Raw genomic sequence first — 20162 nt, 5'->3', positions numbered from 1 at the left:
TGTTGGTCAATGGTCTGAAATATTGTTACACTGTAATTGCAAGATTTCTTTTCTTTTTTTATTTATTTTTTTAAGTGACAGAGGTCTGTAAAATAATTTTGGCAGTCTAGACAAGGTGAACCTGTGATATAACAGTTCATGGTCATACTGTTTTTGGAGGGGGGGGGGGGGGGTTGTGGGTGCTCAGTTTTAAGTGTTGAATTCTCTTAACCTTTAATATTAATAAACTCAGATCTTAAGTATCTGGTTAAGTGTTGTATGGTGTTATTTGTTAGGGTTATCTATGACTAAGATGAAGAAATGTCACAAAAGTTATATCTCAAGATTCACAAAACAATATCAGAAACATTTGCCTTACAAATCATAGTAAAATGTTTCAACTATAATGTCACAAAGAGACCACATGCAGCTTAAGTAATAAAACCGATGTCATGTGTCGACACCGTATGATTCTTTGACACCTACTCTTATGCCTGTCTATGTAAATCTTACCTCCATCCAGTTTAGAACGGGACCACAGTTGATCATGTTGCCGGCAATCTGTGAAAATCTGGACAAATAATGGGACAGCATCGCCCTGACAGCCTGTAATGAAAAGATAAAAGTTGTCATGGCAACTGATACAGTTGGAGAGTTTTTGAAGTTTTGATGAAAATTTCAGTACTAGTTCGACAGTGCAGGAACACACATGTGCAGAAATCCCCTTCACGTGAATACCGCCGGTATCAGTGCAAAGACTAAAAGGGTGAGGCTTCTAGTATCAATGGTAAAATCCTCAACATCAAATGGCAAGACCGTGAGACAAACAATAAAACGCTGCTTCAACTTGCAGATTCACTCAGTCTCGAGGCACTAGTTGCCAAGGCCACTCTTCCATGGACCGGTCACATAGTTTGTATGGAAAATTGCCCACCAAAGCAGCTATGTGTATTCAAGAGTTGGTTGAAGGGAAAGGAAAGCAAGGAGGGCAGTACAAACGATACAGAGACAATCTAAAACAAAACCTCGAGAAAGGGAATATCAATTTAGTGAACTGGGAAGAGCTGGCCCTTGACAGGGCCAATAGGCGAAGCACTCTCGAAGAAAACATATATAAGCAAGCACAAGGATGAGCCGAGAGGAAGTAGGAAGACGAGAACTCATAGTCCTACTGTTTTAAATGCACATTTTTATACATGTGTTTATAACATGTGTTTGGTGTTGCAATTACATCATCACTTCGATGGCCATATACATATCTTCATTGGATTTCTAAACTTGAGTATTTTAGTACAACCAAAGGATCCATGAGGTGGACTACACATACAGCTAACTACGCTAAAACTCCGCGACAAGTACGGACTTACTTCAAGATCAGCCAATATAAAAATGCAGGAAGATATTTATCTAAGGGGTAATCCGTTTGCAATGCTCGAAGACAAATTCCTCGACAGGTGTTCCAGACGAAAATTGCACAACAAAGTTATTTCACTCCCTGGACTGGTTGATTTGATCATTTCACACCTTGGAGAAGGAACGGAAATTTTCCCTCGAAATATGCTTGAAAGTTTCCTTTCTGCGAATGATTTTAAATTTCCTTCATTTCAGTGACTGTTATTTGAAGAACTTTCCTGGTGTCAACCATTCGTGTGTCTTATTCTGACCAAGTGCCGACATTCTTCACATTTTACTTGTTATGGTTGGTAATGTTGAGCAGTTAAACGCCACAAAGATGCTTCAAATCTGCTTTTTTTCCCCCCTTTCTTTTTAATGTAGTCCAATTTGAACAATATCTGATTTTAAGTGATACCAAAAGCCCATAAAATGCAACGTCCATTTTGAAAATCTGGATTAATCTTCAATTTCATTTCGAATACTGAAGGTAAAAGAAGGCAGTTTCTTTTCTAGAAATTTTCTTGTTTGCTTTTTGATTGTAAATATCCATATTGAAAGTTGTACTCTGGGAGGCAAAATGTTGAGAAACCAATCAAATTAATGAATGACTTCACATCACAACACTCTGCCGTTTGATCACTTGTGACCTAACATTTGGATAATTCCTAGTTCAGTCGCTTATACATCAGGTTGCACGAAAAAGGAAAGCTGCTTTATGCTTAATACAAGGATTGCAATAATTTGGAAACAGAAAGTTGAATATATCAGGAAGTCTGATGGTAAATGAGTTGACTAAAAGCCTTCAACCTGGGATAGAAATATTAACTAAGTTCTATGTCAAACTGGAGTATCCAGGTTGCCTAGGAAACAATGTTGTGTACTATATAGCTTCACACTGTTGGCAATGCTGGTCTGCAGAGATAATCTCTATTGTTTGATATTGATGCAGCCTTGCTGCGAGGGATTTGGCAGAGATAATCTCTATTGTTTTAATTAATCCACCCTTGCTGATGCAGCTTCTGTCTTTGACATGGTGCCCAAAGACTTGTAACAAAACGAAATGTTGTTCAATTAACCCCTTGAATATAAACGGAAGTTTAATAATCAAAACAAAAGTTTATCAATCAAAAATTGAAAGTACTAGTGACAATCATTTTTATCTTTGGCCGTAACACCAACAACTTATTTTCTCGAAAGCAAACCATCCGAAATATACGACAGTTCCAATTTTCCAATTTTTTTCTTGGCTTGAAACATAGAAAGAAGATTTTTTAAATGATATTAATATCAATGTACAACCGGTGTACGGGATATGATTTTGATGAAAATATGAAACTGCTGTACACAGGGGCTGGCAAATTGCAACCTTATTTGGATAGTACATGGTTGATTTGGTCCAAAATGGCAGCCATATGCAAAAAGGTGCTGAAAGCAAATATAGTAACTAAATTAATATCTCCATGGCAACTGGTAGTAGAACATAACAGCAGAATATAAGAAATCAGATGGCATTTAAGGTTATCAGAAAATTTGGATGTTGTCTCAAATTTCAGGCCCAAAAAATTGGTGGGGGGGGAGGGATATTCTAGAAATACTGAAATATTAAGAGCCATCTGAAGCATTGGAAATAACCTGGGTGAAATCAGCGCAGTGGTGGATGTGGGAATCGAGAGATATCTTACTTGTTTCCTGTGTATCATAAAGTTGTTTTTTTTTTTTGTTGCACGATCTGAGCGTTTCTGTAAGACCCTCACCTCTTTGTTACCAGCCAGGGGAATACCCTTTGGTAATTCTACTAGCTGGCTGTATCGTCTGTCATAGATACAACTGTGGAGCTGTTTGTCCAAGACTCTGAAATCTTCGTAGCTCCGTTTGATGAGCCAGACTCTCTCTTTGCTAGACACTCTGACCGTGAAGATTGCGATGAGGCATTCTGGAAGTGAATTCTTGTTCGACAACGCTTCTTCAAAATCGGGGTCGTCATGCATAGATAGCTAAGAAAGGGGAAAAGAAAGAAAAAATAAATAACCAACAAGCAGCCATTTATTGGCTCTTTTTACTTCATCGCATCACATGCTATCAACTTACACCAAAGGCTTGTTATAACTCACTGACTCAACAAGTAGCCCTAAGCTGGGAATGGGTAATATACTCTGCAAGAATGAAATGTTAAATGAGGCAGGCTTACCCTACAGGGTTTCAAATCACATATGACACCGTAGTACTTGATTCATAACTTTCTTACGGTCAGACAGGAATGAGATTGGAATGAATACATACTATACATGAATGAATGGTAAAACCAGACTTGGAGTGTGAGTACAATAGCATATAAAGTACAAATACAAGTAGAATTCTCCTTGGTATGAGTACCTGTATGAGTGCAAGGCTCTAAGGAGAAGTTTGAGTACTCAATCTTGTACTATGTATGTATGTATGTATATGTGATCTTCCCGCAAGCAGGAACTTGCGAAAGAAGCCATGGAGGCTTATAGACTCGCAAGCTGACCGAAGCCAATCTCTCGGCACACATCCATTTAACGTCCATGTCGGGAAGTTGTTATTGAACAACACCCTTGCCAGACGACACACCTTGCTGTCGGCGGGGAATCGAACCGGGGATCTCATGACTGGGAGATGCCGGCGTTAACCACTAGGCTATACACTCCGCCTCTGGCGGATACTAGTTTGAGTACTAGGATACTAGTACTAGTATACTAGTATACTAGATATAGATCTAGTATACTAGATACTAGTACTAGTACTAGGATACTAGTTTGAGTACAACAGCACAGTAAGTACAAATACAAGTAGAATTCTCCTTGGTATGAGTACAAGGTTCTAAAAATGAGTATGAGAATGAGTACTCAATCTTGTACTAGTATGAGTACAACAGCACATAAAGTACAAATGCAAGTAAAATTCTCCTTGGTATGAGTACCTGTATGAGTACAAGGCTCTAAGGAGAAGTTTGAGTACTCAATCTTGTACTAGTTTGAGTACAACAGCACAGTAAGTACAAATACAAGTAGAATTCTCCTTGGTATGAGTACCTGTATGAGTACACGGTTCTAAAGAGGAGTACAAGACTCAATCTTATAGTATCTATTCGAGATTCCAAAATACCCCGAGTATGAGTACAACTCCCAAAAGGTGGAGTCATATAGTACCGGCAACCGTGCTGTGATTGGAGTACAAACTCACTGACATGTCTGGTTCTAACCAATGAGATGACGGATACTCACCATTACTTCACTCAGTTCAACATTGTCATAGTGAAAGTGAGCACAGTCGTTCAGTTTTGGAAAACGAGTGGAAGTGTCCTGAACACTGTGGTATGTAAGAAGGAAAATGAATAATGCAATAGCTACTCTATGTAAATTACGATGTGGTATGCAAGAAGGAAAATGAATAATGCAATAGCTACTTTATGTAAATTACGATGTGGTATGCAAGAAAGAAAATGAATAATTCAATAGCTTATTATGTTAATTACTAGTGCTTATTATGTTAATTACAAATTACTACTGAGGAGTATGAAGTAAGAAAATATTTTCACAATGTCTTTATACAGTAGGTTATGATATTATATGTAGAAACATGTATGTACTATGGTAGGATATATGTGATATTATTTGTCCTTTGTATTACATGTTATGTATTAAGTATGATGTTAAAGTTACAAGTTACTATTCTAATATCATACATGATGCAAATTGGCTACAGATGTTTGTGACAACATTAATATGCTTGAAATGAGAGAAAGTCCAGAAATATGATTGAAAAAAAATGAGATTCAGGGCTCAGCAAAAAATAGAGAAATATAACAAGAGTTATATCTCTTTGATTTGAGACCAGTCTTTGGTCATGCAAGACTGAATTGGACAAGGAAGTATGTACAAATTAGGCAAAGTGACAAATGTAAGAAATATCTGTTTAGGTTAATTAAGTTTTGCCCTCAAACTCCTGTACAGCAACTGATGTGTACTGTTATTCAGGGAAAAACCAAAGGGAACTTGATTTTAGATGATAGCTTTATTAAGCACCAAGTTACCAATGACCAGGGTTAAGTACAGCACGGCAAGACTTCACTGTAAGTTGTGCTATATAAGAACTGAGAATTATTATTATTATTATAAAGATTGCTTGCTTTCCATCAAAGCTGCAGTCCACATGTATATCTCTTACACATCAGCAGACTAAGCCTACCCATTTTTCCACACACTAGGATATTTTCTTGTTTGTGAAGGATAAATGTGAACAACGGATACATGCAGTTCTCTTTGTTCCAGAACTGCAAATTCTAATGGATATATATCCTCTTATTTATAGCCAATTGTGATAATTGATATGCTTAGTCACAGACGTCGATGAAAATATTTGATGACAAGAAATGATAAATCTACTGATCACCAACCAACCTGGACATTTTCTTCACCCTCATGGTGGCTTGTCTCTTAATACCGACGTCATTGTTCTTATCTTCAGGCTCTATCGGGCTCAGCGGTACCTGGAACAAAAAAAAACAAAAAATAAAAATTTGGTACTTCAGTGGAAATTGAAGATAAGAGTACAGATAACTTAGAAACAATTGAAGGTACAGTAACCTTGGGAGACAGTAGGTAACTTTGGGGGGAAAATTGCACGCTGCTCGGTTAATTAATTCTGAGAAAATTACATGAAAGAAACTGTAAGCATTTCAGGAGAAATTGAAGGAACTGCACAGTATGGAAAACTATAACCAGGGATAATTGTGTAACTTACATCTACGTCGAAGTAAATCCATCTCATTTTCTTAAGTTAAGATCAAGATGTATTGATATGGGATTTATTGAGTCTCAAGAAGCCGAGTTGCAGGGCAAAATTTAAGAGGCCTTTTTTTTCCTTCTGGTTATCTCCTCGGACAAACCCGTCTTACTTTGTTGGGTTGTTCAAACAGCAAATTTGGTTGTCCGAAAAAAGCGTGACCGACATGTACAATGCAGTCCTGAGAGATGTATAGGTTTGGTGAATAGGACACCAACTCTGGACCAGTACGTTACCCCATCCCCCCCCCCCATTTGTGTAGACCATTGGGCCCACCGCCCACAGCAATCTTTGATTTATTTCATTTTATCTAAACTCACGGAGATTTTATCATTTACCAGGTTTATTTGTGGAAATGTACTCAACTGCAATCTGAATTTGATGTATATGGTAAACAACTCGAATGTCTTTGGAACAGAAACCTGGTCCTCTTGGACGACCAAAAAACAGTTCAAACTTTGCCCTGGGTGTAAAATATTTCCAACAACATACGCATCAAGACAATCTCAGCTAGAACGGATTTCAGACTCTGCAAAACGTGATCAGATGCTTAATGCCAGAACAAAAGCTATACAGTAGGATAGACAAGGTCATACTCGGAAATTTACCTTAGCATAAAACTGGCTGTTTCCAACTTCCACGTCAATTAAGCTCGATCGCTGCTGGTCCACTTCGACCTCTGACCTTTTCCTATGTTTCCTTCCTCTGAAAGGAAAAGAACATTGACCTACATTTATGACTCATGAATATGTATATACAGCAAGAACAAATGCATTGACCTACATGTGTGACTCATGAATATAGATATCTAAATGTTTCATGCAAATTATCTAGATTAAATAACTATAAGGCCTAAACATCTGTAATGTACATGACTGTACATGCATACATACATCCAACATACATACATCCAACATACATACATAAATATATCTATATAAATAAAAATACATGTACATATATAACTATATCTATATAAATATATATATATAATATATATATATTTATGTATAAAACAACTGAAACTACTGTACACACGAAAAAACGTAATACATTTTTATGTGATGTCATTGCCCAAGCTACATACATACAGTACACTAATGGTTTTGGTTGTAACGTCTGTACTTTTCGGACAATCCACTGCCCACATAGTGGCAGGCACAAAGGGGAGGAGGGGCCAATAGGGGGACACATTGTTTTTTCGGGAGGGGGGACATTCAGTCTACAGGTAAAGAATTGAAACATTGATTAGCCAACCATCTGTTGAGACCTAATTATAGACCTAATTTATCTAAGTCTAAATGTGCCTCAGAATGCTTCATTATCTCACTTCACTTCTAAACAGTCAATCTGTTATGGGAGATCTAAGACATCCAGATCACCACCCCCCCCCCAATATGGGCATTGGATCAACGACCCCCCCCCCCACGGCCAACCCTCTCCTTCTTAGCATCCTTCATTTGCCACTGGTCTTCCATAACATGATCTTCACCAAGTTTTCGTTTCGTTTATTTGTTTTCCACGCCTCGTGGTACATAATACTGTAGGCTTACAGTCTAAATATAAAATGAATGCATTCATAACATGTATGTGTCGAACAGGTGCGAAGGAAGTAAACTATTAAGAAAAGAAAATAAACCTTGAGGACTAGTCGAGCTTATACTCCCTGAAAACAAAACACAAACAGAAGAAAGACAAATAGACAACCGTCGGTTAATAATGACATGAACTTCAGAACCTATAATGTCAATTAGGCATACTATTGAACTAAGTACTGAAGATATTCTTGAGTACACTTCCTTATTGGTTTCCTGTTGTGATTCATAGAATGTGAAGTTGTTACATAAGTTTATAAAGATGTGAAAAACAGAAGAGGGGAAATAACCAGAATGAAAACATTTCATGGTTCCTTGCTGCTGTTCATTAGTTCCATTCATGGGGAAATTTCTAACAAAGCCCTAATACAACAACAGTAATTTATGCTCACAAACTTTTGTTGCCAAAGTAATGCTAAGCCCTGATATCAATTGCAACACACATCAGTGTGTGAAGACTATCTACCATTATCATCATACCAAGTTTGACGAAATTCCGACTAGTAATAGTAGCCAAGTAATTGCAATTTGGAGTATTTCACGTTTGACCCCATGACCTCATTAATATTCATGATATGAGCACCAAAATCAATAGGGTTAATCTACTTACTATGGGCCAACCACCCACCAAGTATGGTAATGATTGGTCATTCCCTTGTTGAGTTATTGTGCATAAAAACTTTTCATAACGAAATATTGCTAGGCCCCCCCCTCTTATAAATATGCATGATATCAATTGCAACACACATCAGTGTGGGGAGACTATCTACCAATATCATCATACCAAGTTTGACAAAATTCCAATAAATAGTAGCCAAGTTATTGCAACTCGGGAGTTTTTCACGTTTGACCCGTGACCTCATTAATATTTTTTAACTTTGGCCTCGTATAACTTCGCATAGGAAGGTCACACGGGGGTCAACCAATTGACATTTATGATCAGAAGGTACCTTTGACATCTGAAAATAGCATCGAAACTGTAAAAATCCCCAAAACACGAAAAGGTCACCAGAGGTCAAATTGAGGTCAAGGGTCACCCAGATGCGGGTCGACAATTGGATTGCATTGAAGCAACTCCTGACCTTAACGGACAGTTCGTTCTCAAGTTATCGCAAAAATACTAGTTTTTTATCATTCATTGACCTTTGGTGACCTCGGATCACATGACCGTTAAGTTTGAAAATATTCCCCTACACCATTTGCAACTTGTCCCAAAATATCAACCGTGTCGCACATTGGCACTGGGAGTTATTGCAGTTTTAGTATTTTGGGTTTTTGGACCATAACTGACCTTTGGTGGCCTTTGTGGGCACCAAAAACAATAGGGTTCATCTACTCACTATGGGCCACCCACCCACCAAGTTTGATCATGATCAGTCAATCCCTTGTTGAGTTATCGTGCATACAAGCTTAAGCGTCACACACACACACACACATACATGTTTGTGTTTCATTCAGACCGAGGACCCCATTGTATTTTCCATTGTTCAAATCCACGTACCCTAACTTTAACAATACCCCATACAATAGAATTCTTCCGAGGACGTGGTGATTCTTTAGAAATCACAACCGAGGACCTGAAATTCTTTTGTTCAAGTCCTCGGTCAGATAGCAAAACAAAAGCACACACACACACACACACGCCAACCTGAATACATAGGTTCCTTTGCTTTTAGCAAGGAACCAAAAACAGTTGCCGGACAACTACCCCCCGGACAAATACCCCCCGGACATACAGTATACCCCCCCATACTCATACCCCAGGGACAAGTACCCCTGACGATCATCCCCCGGACAAAAAACCCAGAGGACGAATACCTTCGAGGAAAACTACCCCTGGAGAACTATCCCCCCGGACATAGACCCCCAAGGACAAATACCCCTCAGGATAAGTACCCCCGGGACAAATACCCCCGAGGACAATTACCCCCAAGGACAATTACCCCCTAACCCCCGGCAATTACCTCCAGGAAAACTCCACATGCTCAAATTCACCAGCATAACCTCACCAAGGTTACTACCCGAACTAAGTTACCAGAATACGCCCAAGTCCCCTGTAGGCGTTAGTCACCAGTGTCCAACAATACTAGTTCTGTTTTGATGACATATTTGCCCTACTCTAGACATGATGCTACTGTAACTAACTTGAAATCATTTTTGATTCCTAAAGCCGGATCTCAAAAGAGATACTTTGAACATGTTAATGAAATGGAGGTAAACGACAGTATACTTTTAGTACTTTTGTAGTACTGTACATAGTACTTTTGTACTAATATACAGTACATAATATACTTTACAGTACATTTATACTTTCTACCTTATGAGCAGTGCAACATATTCAGTGCAATAACAATAAACCAGATACGTAGACACATGCCAGGTGTGTTTTATATTAGACAGCTGCTACATACATAGCAGCTAAGTGCAAGGAAACCACATTGCAATACGTACAGTACTGTATAATGAAAGATGAAATCAACTTGGCCTGTGAGTTTCTTGAACTCAAGAGGTGCTAATTGGTAGGTAATGGAGGCTTAATGTAAATATCCTACATGAAAGCAGGTGCTGTTTTGATCTGACTATCGAGTTCATACATTGTGTGATACAGTAGGTACTAGCAGTTAACTGTACAGCTTGCAGCAACACTGTGGAATCAGCACCTCAAAGATGAAAATGAATTTACCAAGGTTACAGAGAATGACTCCAGAATCACTCCGTAAGACGTAGTCCTAGAATTACACAATTGTAGCCAAAATGTTGCAAAAAGAAAATTCTAGTTTATATGTATAGACTTATACTGACAGAAAACAAGAAGCAATGATGTTGCTTTTCTACTCTCAAACGGTGAAAAAATATACCAGGCATTAAGCCAGTTTATAGTTTAAGTTTTGAAACCTGAAGACTAACAAATATTTGATCTCGTTTGTGAGATGGAAAAGTGCGAAAGAGATTGGCCGGAGGGTGCATTCTAACCCAATGTGTAATCGATGATGTTGTGGAGTATCTGAGGGGATTAAATTATTTCTAAAGGTGTTGAAAGAAAGCCAGGTTGTTACTGACTGGAATGCCAGTATGAACCCAAAAAAATGCCATAGTTTACCAGCATTTAACCTCTAGAACAACACCTCTACCAATGAAAACAATAAGTCATGATTCATGAATACAAAAAAAACATAAAAATGCCATAGTTTACCAGCATTTAACCTCTAGAACAACACCTCTAACAATTAAAACAATAAGTCATGAATACAGAAAAAAAAATCAAACGTCTTACGAGAAGTTTGGCTTTCCAGTACACAGTAGTTAGTAAATGTGATTTTAGACTTGCTCAAGTCTCCAACTGTAGAGAAATTGTTTCTTATCTTAGGCGTCTTAAATATCGCCTTTAAGCAAGTTGATTGAGAGCATTTATAGTGTATTTGAAGACATTTCACAGGAGTGGGTGTGGTGGGGGGGGGGAGGTGTCTGACCTGAAAATCCAAAAATCTTAGCTGAGGTTCAGATTACGACAAATTGTGTCCAAACGAGACTTGATTTGTCTGGTGGACTAATAGTGTTAAAGGAATAACTAAGATCAATATACAAACAAAATGTTTCTTGACGCAGAGTTTACCCCGTACCCCCTCTCCCACTTTCAGTTAATATTAGAAAAGTATGCATTGGATCTTCTCCTAATATCTATGTTGTTTAACCAACTGTGACTTTCTGACATATCAAACAGTATTAAAGTTGACAAATTAAATACATGTATCAAAATTTCTTTCATATTTTGTTTTTGTTTTTTTGGGGGTTTATTAAGTAGGACATCAGTGTTAACACATCAAAAGCAATTTTGTGTTCAGGTAAGAACTTTTGAATCCACTTTTTTATTTTTTTATCTACATATCTACAGCAGTAGATTGCAAAAGGGGAAAGTGTATACATACCTCTTATTAACACATTTTTTTCAAAAATAAACATAAATACTATATAATATTGTCCAGCACGAGCCCAGTGAACACGAAAAATTATCATGTCAAACTCAAGAGCCTGTCCCAAGAGTCACTAACCTGTTTTGAAAATGTCACAATAATGCAGCATTACTATGTTTGGTATGGCTGTATCTTTAACAACGTCTAGCAAAAATTATCCAAATTTTAATTTTTACACTGTAGTATGCCATATTAAGCAACCTTAAATATGACAGAAGGATTTATGGAACTTGCAAATATAAATGTACCAAGTTATGCTAACTTTTCAACTGAGACCACAAAACCATTTAATTGGCCTATGGTAGAGATACACAGTGTAAGAAAAATCTTACATCCATTTGGGAAATCTATATCACATATTATTTTTTAATGTTTCTTTAATACACACTCAAGGCTGGCGACTTGACCCAGGCTACATATATGACATCATCGAGACACTTTTAATAGTTTACGTTTCATTTTTATGTTTTTTTCTTCTCCATTTGTTAACAATATTTTAATTTCTGTAATGAAGATCTATGGGTTTGCTATTGCTGAATATAAAATATGGAAACCTTTTAACGTGACCTAATGTTACTATTGGATTCATAGTTAACACTGATAACATTCTTCTGTACGTTCTATCGCTGATAATGAAATATGAAACCTATAACATAACCTCATGATAGTATTGGTTTCATAGTTAACACTGATAACAATACATTCTTCTGTACATTATAAAATATGAAACCAAATTAACATGACCTAATTTTTACTATTGGTTTCAATTAGTTAACACTGCTAACACTCTTCTGTTTGTGGAAAATGTATTTAAAAAAATGAAATATATATTTAAAACATATATTAAAAAAAGGTTTTCAGATCCTAGTGGCACTATGACATCACATATAATTTACAACATGGCGGCTCCCATACTCGGCTTTTAAAACTAGGAAATCTCCCAAACAACATCAAGAGTTTGTTCGTAACTGTTTGGGAAAGTTCTTCTTCACATTAAAGATGCCTGTCATATTTGGCCAAAGATGATAGTTGGGTTTTTGTCCTCTCTCTACATGGAATCGGACAATGTGGCATTTCTGTAAATGTTTTGTTCTTGAAAACATCGAAAAGTGACTGTTGCCTTACCTGTCTGTGGTAGTTTTTACAGGACTTGCTGGCAGAGGAGACAATGACAATGTTGTAGTTGCCATGACAACAAGGAAGAATACGGCAAGAAGCTGGCAAGACGGAATTCACCTGCAAGAGCACAACAAAAATGGAGACCTGTGATTGGATGATATTCAGCAGCTCAGTAGCATTAATTCCAATTAAGTTCTACAGTTTAATATCTTATGAAAGATCCAAATGAAGAGAGTTACAGTATATGACTCATTGGCAGTTTATATTACAAGGGATAAACACTTCAAACCAAGGGTGGAGGGTACCTACAGTATAGTCATCAGCTCCGATCGACTGTACAACAGTCAATATAGAACTTCCAATATATATCAGCTTGACGATGAAGTGAAACACTTCCCTGAAATGATAGTGCAAAGCTGAATTGTGGAACGGTTCTTATATTTTAAAGCTGTGTTCCTTGTTTCACTGCGGTGTCAAGAAATCACTCATAGAGCAATATAATTTGTATTAATACTTACAACAACAAAGCACGTAAAATGGGTAAGATCATTTAATGCAATATTCAATCAGTATGTATACAGAATCCCTCTGTGAGGACAGATTTAAAATATATCATATAAATATATATGTGATATGTATATTATATACATTATAATCACACAAGAACCCTGGGAAAGCTCCTTTAAATGCAATTTACCAGGTGTGATTTAGATTCAATATTTACGGCTAGCGTTATATTTGAACTTTGGACTCTCTGGCAAGGAACATCAATATATGCTGACACATATTGTCATAGATATATATATCGTAGAAATAGCTCTTACACATTACCAAAGTAATAAAGTAGAACATTCTGGGGGAGTAATAAGTTGGACACGTATTAGCAAAACTTATTGAAGATCATTGGAAAAATCAGAGGACACTTAAACATTCATTAGCACTTGATGTGATTTCCGATTATAAACATAAAGAATATTCAGTAAATACCATTACTTGCAAGCTTATGTGCCAAACATCCCTTTTCACTAAACAACAACTGTTGACGTCATACCTAACTTTTGTATCAAGTGAGAATTCTGAAACCATCACATACTGTAGTAAAGAAAAGTGTCAAATGACATCAAAAACTTGCAGGGTAAAATTAGTTACCACACAATAGGTGGGGTAGGTAGATGAGAAAGTACGATAGTAGGGTCGAGACAGGTTAAGGAAGAGCCCTGTAAATTTGTAGTACCCGATGCCCAAAATATCCAGGAAGTTATTAAGCAATTACTTGATACCTTAAAGGTAGGTCATGTTTATTCTATAAGGGCTTTGATACAGAAGGGTTTCTCTACATAAACAAGTAGGTTTTCTCTTTTAGAAATATCACACAACTCCTAATGTGCTTAATTACTTACAGAACTTACTTATATAATTAGTTTTAGTCTTAGATTTCATCCATGGTTAATTCCTTAGTGCGCAAACTGTTAAGTTTCATTCTGCTATATAATTGTTTTGATAATTTAATCTCACAGTATAGATATTCTTTGTTTATCAAAGTCTTGTATATTTACCTTCCTTCTCAACATGCTCCTCATTACTGTTTTAATTAAAGGGTGTGAATTGTGAAGACTCCCGCAAAAAGAAACGTCTAATGCCGGTAATCTGACCTACTTTCGAATGAGGTGTAACAGAAGTGTTAGACACCACCATCGATCCCAGAAAATACACACACAGCTTGCTACCGTCGGTAATTAGACACTAGTGTATAGTCAGTACATAACAGTTGCGGTCAATATCTACAGCACAGTGTACAAAACGATACAGCGATGGACATCTCAGGTCCAGCTATAGATAACAAGGTATCACGTTTCATTAATGTCTGCATTTTGTAGCGACACGAACAAAACGTCACTTGCAAGCAACAGAGAGTTAACTTTTTCAGATGGCCGCACACAGTTTGGGGCGAGTCTTCAATGCCTTTAAATACCTGCCCTAAGTTTTGCTGTGGACACTTCAGGTTTGTGAACTTGTGAAAATGGGTTTGTTTCTGTTCTTTACTTGGTTTCGAAACAACTTCAGATAAAGGAATTGACCTGCCTTACAAGCCTGTCAAGGTTGTTTAGATCACTTCCTTTTGTAACATCAATTTAACTTTCAATATTGACACATGTATACTGTAATTTGTGTATACTGTTATTACATTGTACAGTATGGTACGAAGAAACAAATTTATATGAAATGAAATGATTCAACTCTTATAAAAACCAGTTAACTAATACCCAAGACTTCTTTCAAGTTTTCTTATCTGCAATTTGTCACACAGTACCTCTATAAACTTTAGTTCTTATTCCTTCATTGGATTCTTTTCATCTGGACTCTGAAGAAAGCAAATTTTTATTCTTTCTGAAAGCCAATGATGTGGACTTCTCGTTACTAACCCCTTCTGATGATAAAATAACACACTCATGTTCCTCTAACGATAGGTTACAACACTACAGTATATACTAGAAGTAGCAAGTACAACATGGCTATTATTGTGTAATTACTTATCATAACACTTCTGTGAATTTCATGTGTTAATCAAATACTGTAGCAACAGAATGTAAGCCTATCTTAAAATGTACGAGCTTGTCCCTCAATGTGTTTTTCACAAAATTAAAGTCAAACTACATTGTAAATTTGCAAAGCTGGTTCAAACTATCAATATCACTATTCTATAAAGTTTGTTAGGCCTATGGCTTATACTGGCTTCGATATATCAGCTCCATTTGTCTAACTCTACTCTAAGTACTGGCAGTGGAATATGAACCAGTTGTGTATGCTTCCAACAATCCCAAATCTACTCATTTATGGAATATTTGGAGATACTGTACATTGGGGGCATTCAGTGGCGTAGCTAGGATTTTTTGAGTGGGGGGGCCATGGGGGGGCTGTTCTTTCTAGTGGGGGGGCCGGAGGTTACTATCTAAGCGGAGCGCCACCATGGTTGGCGCGGAGCGTACAGAGAAAATTTGAGATTTTCAGCACCCTCCAGATCGCAGGAGATGGCACCTGTGAGGCAAAATAGCAACCAGAAAAGATGTGCAACTTTGGTGACAGAAATGCAAAAAAAGTTTTTCCTCTTTCATGCTGACTGGCCTTGCCAACTCAACCAGACTTTTAACTTGAGGGAAGTTGGCATCATTTGCAGGAATTTCAGAATTCCCAATATTTTATATCTCTACCAGTAGTGGAAAATCCTGTTTCGACAGTTTCGTGGCCATAAAAAGTTGTTTTGTGGAATATTCAATGACATATATTCATTTGACTCGAGGCAATATATGAATACCTGCATGGGCGGCGATCTGTTTCAAATATTAAGGGGGGGGGGGGACATCTGCTTGGATGCAGGCGAATTACTGTCAAAGCGGAGCGCCACCATTGGTTGGCGCGCAGCGTACAAGAAAATTTCTGGTTTTGATAGCCCCCCAGATGACCGGAAATGGCACTTCTCGGGCTTGAAAATGACCAACCAGATGTACACTTTTGCCTGAGAACCAAGTTTTTCCTAATAGTTTTTTTTTTCATTCATAACCTTTTGTTAAGATTGTCACCAGTCACACATCATGTTCGACCTCATTGCATTTGTAGGTAATTCTACGTAACGCCCCACAATACCCGTCAGCCCCACTTTTCAAGGTTTTAAGCCCATTATTTGTTCAGAATTTGAATAATAAATTCACTTCAAAACATACCCATAATGTTGCACTAAATTTCATCTATGGACAACCAATATAGAAAACCCCCCCTCAACCACTAACAGACCGGTCAAAATTGTACGAGTGTAGAGGGAAGTATACTATGATGAAGAATGTTGGTCAAGGAATTTTCGAAATTTCAGACACAGTTAAATTATTGGTGTACAAATATTAAAACCTCTTATAACGGCTACTATAAAACTTCGATATCATAGAAAATACCCAAAAAATATGCTCGAGGGGGGGCGGTCTCCACCCCTTCACCCCCCTCCCTTGGCTACGCACCTGCGGTTAGAAATCTTGTAGGAAACAGGCCAAATGGAAACCCAGTGAACCCATATCGATGTGGATCCTATGTATGATTGTACGTACTTACACTCATACACAAGATGCAAACCAAATTTCATTACGGATGCGGTCCGTCTAGCTATTCATTTCGAGAAAAAAAAAGTAAAAACTACTTTCGGTCATATATAGTAACAAATTGTGACACGGTTAGACAGGCGCTTTGCGAGGAATTTGCCAAGGGAGGGGCAAAGCTTGTACCCAGACTTTCTAAGCGTAGCGCCACCATGAGTTGGCGCGAAGCGCAAAAGAAAATTTTGGCCGAAAATGCCTCCCAGATCGCTGGAAATGGCACTTCCCAGGCCTTGTAAGTTGCATCTAAGCATTTTCTATTTTGAAATTACTAGCGATATCATAAAAAAATACAAAACATATGCTTAAAAAAAAACTATGCCACCAAATATTGGGGGGGATATAAGATACTATATCCCCCACCTGAAATATTGGGGGGACATGTCCCCCCGTCCCCCCCCCCCATGATCGCCACCCATGAATACCTGATACCTCGGCTCAGAAAAAACGGAGCCAATCTTTTGATAGATTGTTGCGCTAGGTGGAAGCACTGAACATATTTTCAGCAGATATCGCTATCACGCAGCACAACAAGGTTCGTGGTGTATGGTCGCAATCGTCGCATCGACCATTGCCATGCCATGCTGTGTGACCATTCTCATGATTACTACAGATATTGTATTATTCTTATTCTGCCAGATGCAGACGAGAAAATTGTGTAACTCTATTTCCCAAATTATTGAACAAAAAATATTAGCGAATCGCACTGATGAGTGTTTTTTTTTTACCCCATTCCCAGTGGGGGGGCCAGTGGGGGGGCCAGCCGATTTCATGGGGGGGCCTCGGCCCCCCCAGGCCCCCCCGTAGCTACGCCACTGGGGGCATTACTCAAGAATCAACACTGAAAACCGACCCTTTTGATCTTAGCTTAGGTGCCTAGGCCTATAGTCTTTGCTTAGACCTAGCCTTGCTAGCCAGTGTAATTTTCTTTCATGAGAACTTGCTAAATTTGATTTTCATCATGAAGTGGTCATATACATGTCTAAAAATCAGGTCTACACAATCCCATGTTAAATGATTGCTTTTGTCTGCTTCTTTTACATCATGAATCCTGTCGTTTGACATCAAAAAGTACAATAACAGACTACAGAGGTAGCTTATTACAATGCTTGGTCTAGTACTACTACTGCTAGCACTAATAATACGTTACGCCTAAGTTATGTGCAGATGTCGGCTAGTATACCCCTCCTACACTATAACTAAGCACTACCGTAGTAAGGCTAGTGAATATTAGCATTGGCAACTTCAACAGCATCAGAGGGTTAGGCGTACCACTGAAACGTAAAAACAAATTCTCTCTTTCAGCCTCACCATAAATTTACGTGGATCCTCTGTGAGATGGATAACAAGTTCTCAACCTATACGTTTAACTGATGATCCACCCTTCATCAAACGTGCGGCACAATACCAAAACATAGCATTGTTGATATTGTAATGTGCTCAAGTATGAATCGCCATTTCTGCATTCTTTATTAGATGAACTGGCCTGCCAGTAAGTGTCACTTGACCCGGAAGTTGAATCATCAGGGAATTTCCCGTAGGGTGAGGCCGACGTGAGTACAATCAATTTATGTGTGCGAGCATACTTTTTTTTCCCCCGCATCGCCAAGTTACATGTTCTTTCTATAAACACGGGCTGGCATGTTCAGGGAGGCAGTTACCTGATTCATGCTCTCAAATTACAGCCAAATCAACTCGAAATGAACAAGAAACGTGTAGATATGTGCCACGCAACGATGAAATACCATATGGAGGTAAAGTGATGATGTTTGTACCAAATAACCAACTAATCTTATCACTCAGAGTGCCAAAAACTGCATAGTAGACCATTTTCGCGAGGGAGAAAGGTAGATGAAGGTCACGCGAGGAGTGGAACAGGCGGAATTAACCTGAGGATGAGTCTAGGTAGAATTTTAGTCTTGATATGGTAGAATATCGCAGGAGCACAACCATGTATATAGTGGGAGGATTTATCCCTCCCCCCCCCCACCCAGAAAAGTATCTAGGGGCCCATCACATCCAAACCCACCCTCTGGTAGAGAACATATTACAATAATTCCATTGCATTTATATGTATCATGTGGATGTGGTACAATATTTAATAACATCAAAACAAATTCAAAATTGTTTCAAAGTTGCAAAATATAGGACCATATTACATCTAAGCCCCCTCCATTTTAACCAAAACATCCCTTATCATTTTACCAACTCTCCCACCCCCTATCCACACTGCCAAGAAAAGGGTGCTTCCATTCCTCTTGGAATGATTATCCCCCTCCCAACCCCACTCCTAAAAAATGTCAGGATGGTCACTCACATGCAAACTTCAGCAAACACATATACTGCCAACAAAATAATTTGAAGAAAACACACACACACAAAAGCACTTTTGTTTCCTCACTAAATCTCTTAAAAAGTCTTTAGAAAGAAGAAGGGACTGTCTGATGATTTGAGCCATTTTTGAGTTTCTGATTTTAAGATTTTGCTCTCCATCCACTTTACTTTGCAAAATTGTTGTTAATGAAATGGCTAGGGTAAAGGGATTTCATACTAATACATGGTTTCAGTGTGATTTTTTTTTTTTCTTTAATGAAATGGCTGGGGAAAAGAGATTTCATACTAATACATGTATGGTTTTGGTGTGAATGATTTTGTTTTTTGAATGAAATGGCTACTGTAGGGCTGGGTATAGGGATTTCAATTCATTCTTTTCGAATCCTGTTATCTCATTAAACTGACTTCCTTCCTAAGGTTTGTTTGAAGTTCCAAGAAGGAAAAGGAAATAGATGAGGGAAGAGTCTCAATGGAGACAAAGAACTTGGGTGAGGAAGGGTTCTCCAAGGGGACTGAGAGATGGGGGAGGGAGGGGTCTCCAAGGGGACAAAGAAAATGGGAGAGGGAGGGATCTCCGAGGGGACTAACAGAAAGTGAGAGGGAGGGGTCTCAAAGGGGACAAAGAACTTTGGTGAGGAAAGGATCTCCGAGGGGACTGAGAGATGGGGGAGGGAGGGGTCACCAAGGGGACTAAGAAAATGGAAGGGAGCTCTAAAAGATGGGTGTGTGAGGTCTCCAAGGGACAAAGAAAATAGGTGAGGGAGGGATCTCCAAGCCGACAAGGAATTGGGTGAGGGAGGGGTCTCCAAGGGGACAAAGAGATG

General features: G+C 38.2%; 1 protein-coding gene across 6 annotated transcripts in view; it reads right to left on the bottom strand.

Moving 5' to 3' along the window:
* The window catches only part of LOC139976971 (rho GTPase-activating protein 32-like), a 39592-nt gene extending 21099 nt beyond the window's left edge, over positions 1-18493 (bottom strand). For 3 of the 6 annotated variants that reach the window (XM_071985891.1, XM_071985892.1, XM_071985893.1), the window contains exons 1-7: positions 18316-18492; positions 12872-12982; positions 6789-6885; positions 5796-5884; positions 4620-4704; positions 3129-3368; positions 493-585 (exon numbers count right to left, since the gene is read on the bottom strand). In XM_071985891.1, coding sequence (XP_071841992.1) covers positions 493-585; positions 3129-3368; positions 4620-4704; positions 5796-5884; positions 6789-6885; positions 12872-12936 — 669 coding nt within the window. In that variant the 5' untranslated portion in view covers positions 12937-12982; positions 18316-18492. Of the gene's footprint in view, positions 1-492; positions 586-3128; positions 3369-4619; positions 4705-5795; positions 5885-6788; positions 6886-12871; positions 12983-18315 lie in introns of all 6 variants that reach the window. The other 3 variants (XM_071985894.1, XM_071985896.1, XM_071985890.1) reach the window with 2 other exon arrangements.
* Positions 18494-20162: the final 1669 nt, after the last annotated feature.

Source organism: Apostichopus japonicus, chromosome 12, assembly GCF_037975245.1.
Source record: "Apostichopus japonicus isolate 1M-3 chromosome 12, ASM3797524v1, whole genome shotgun sequence".
NCBI classification, from domain to species: domain Eukaryota; kingdom Metazoa; phylum Echinodermata; class Holothuroidea; order Aspidochirotida; family Stichopodidae; genus Apostichopus; species Apostichopus japonicus.
The sequence above is the reverse complement of the archived record's forward strand: the minus strand, read 5'-3'. Positions and strand labels throughout refer to the sequence as shown.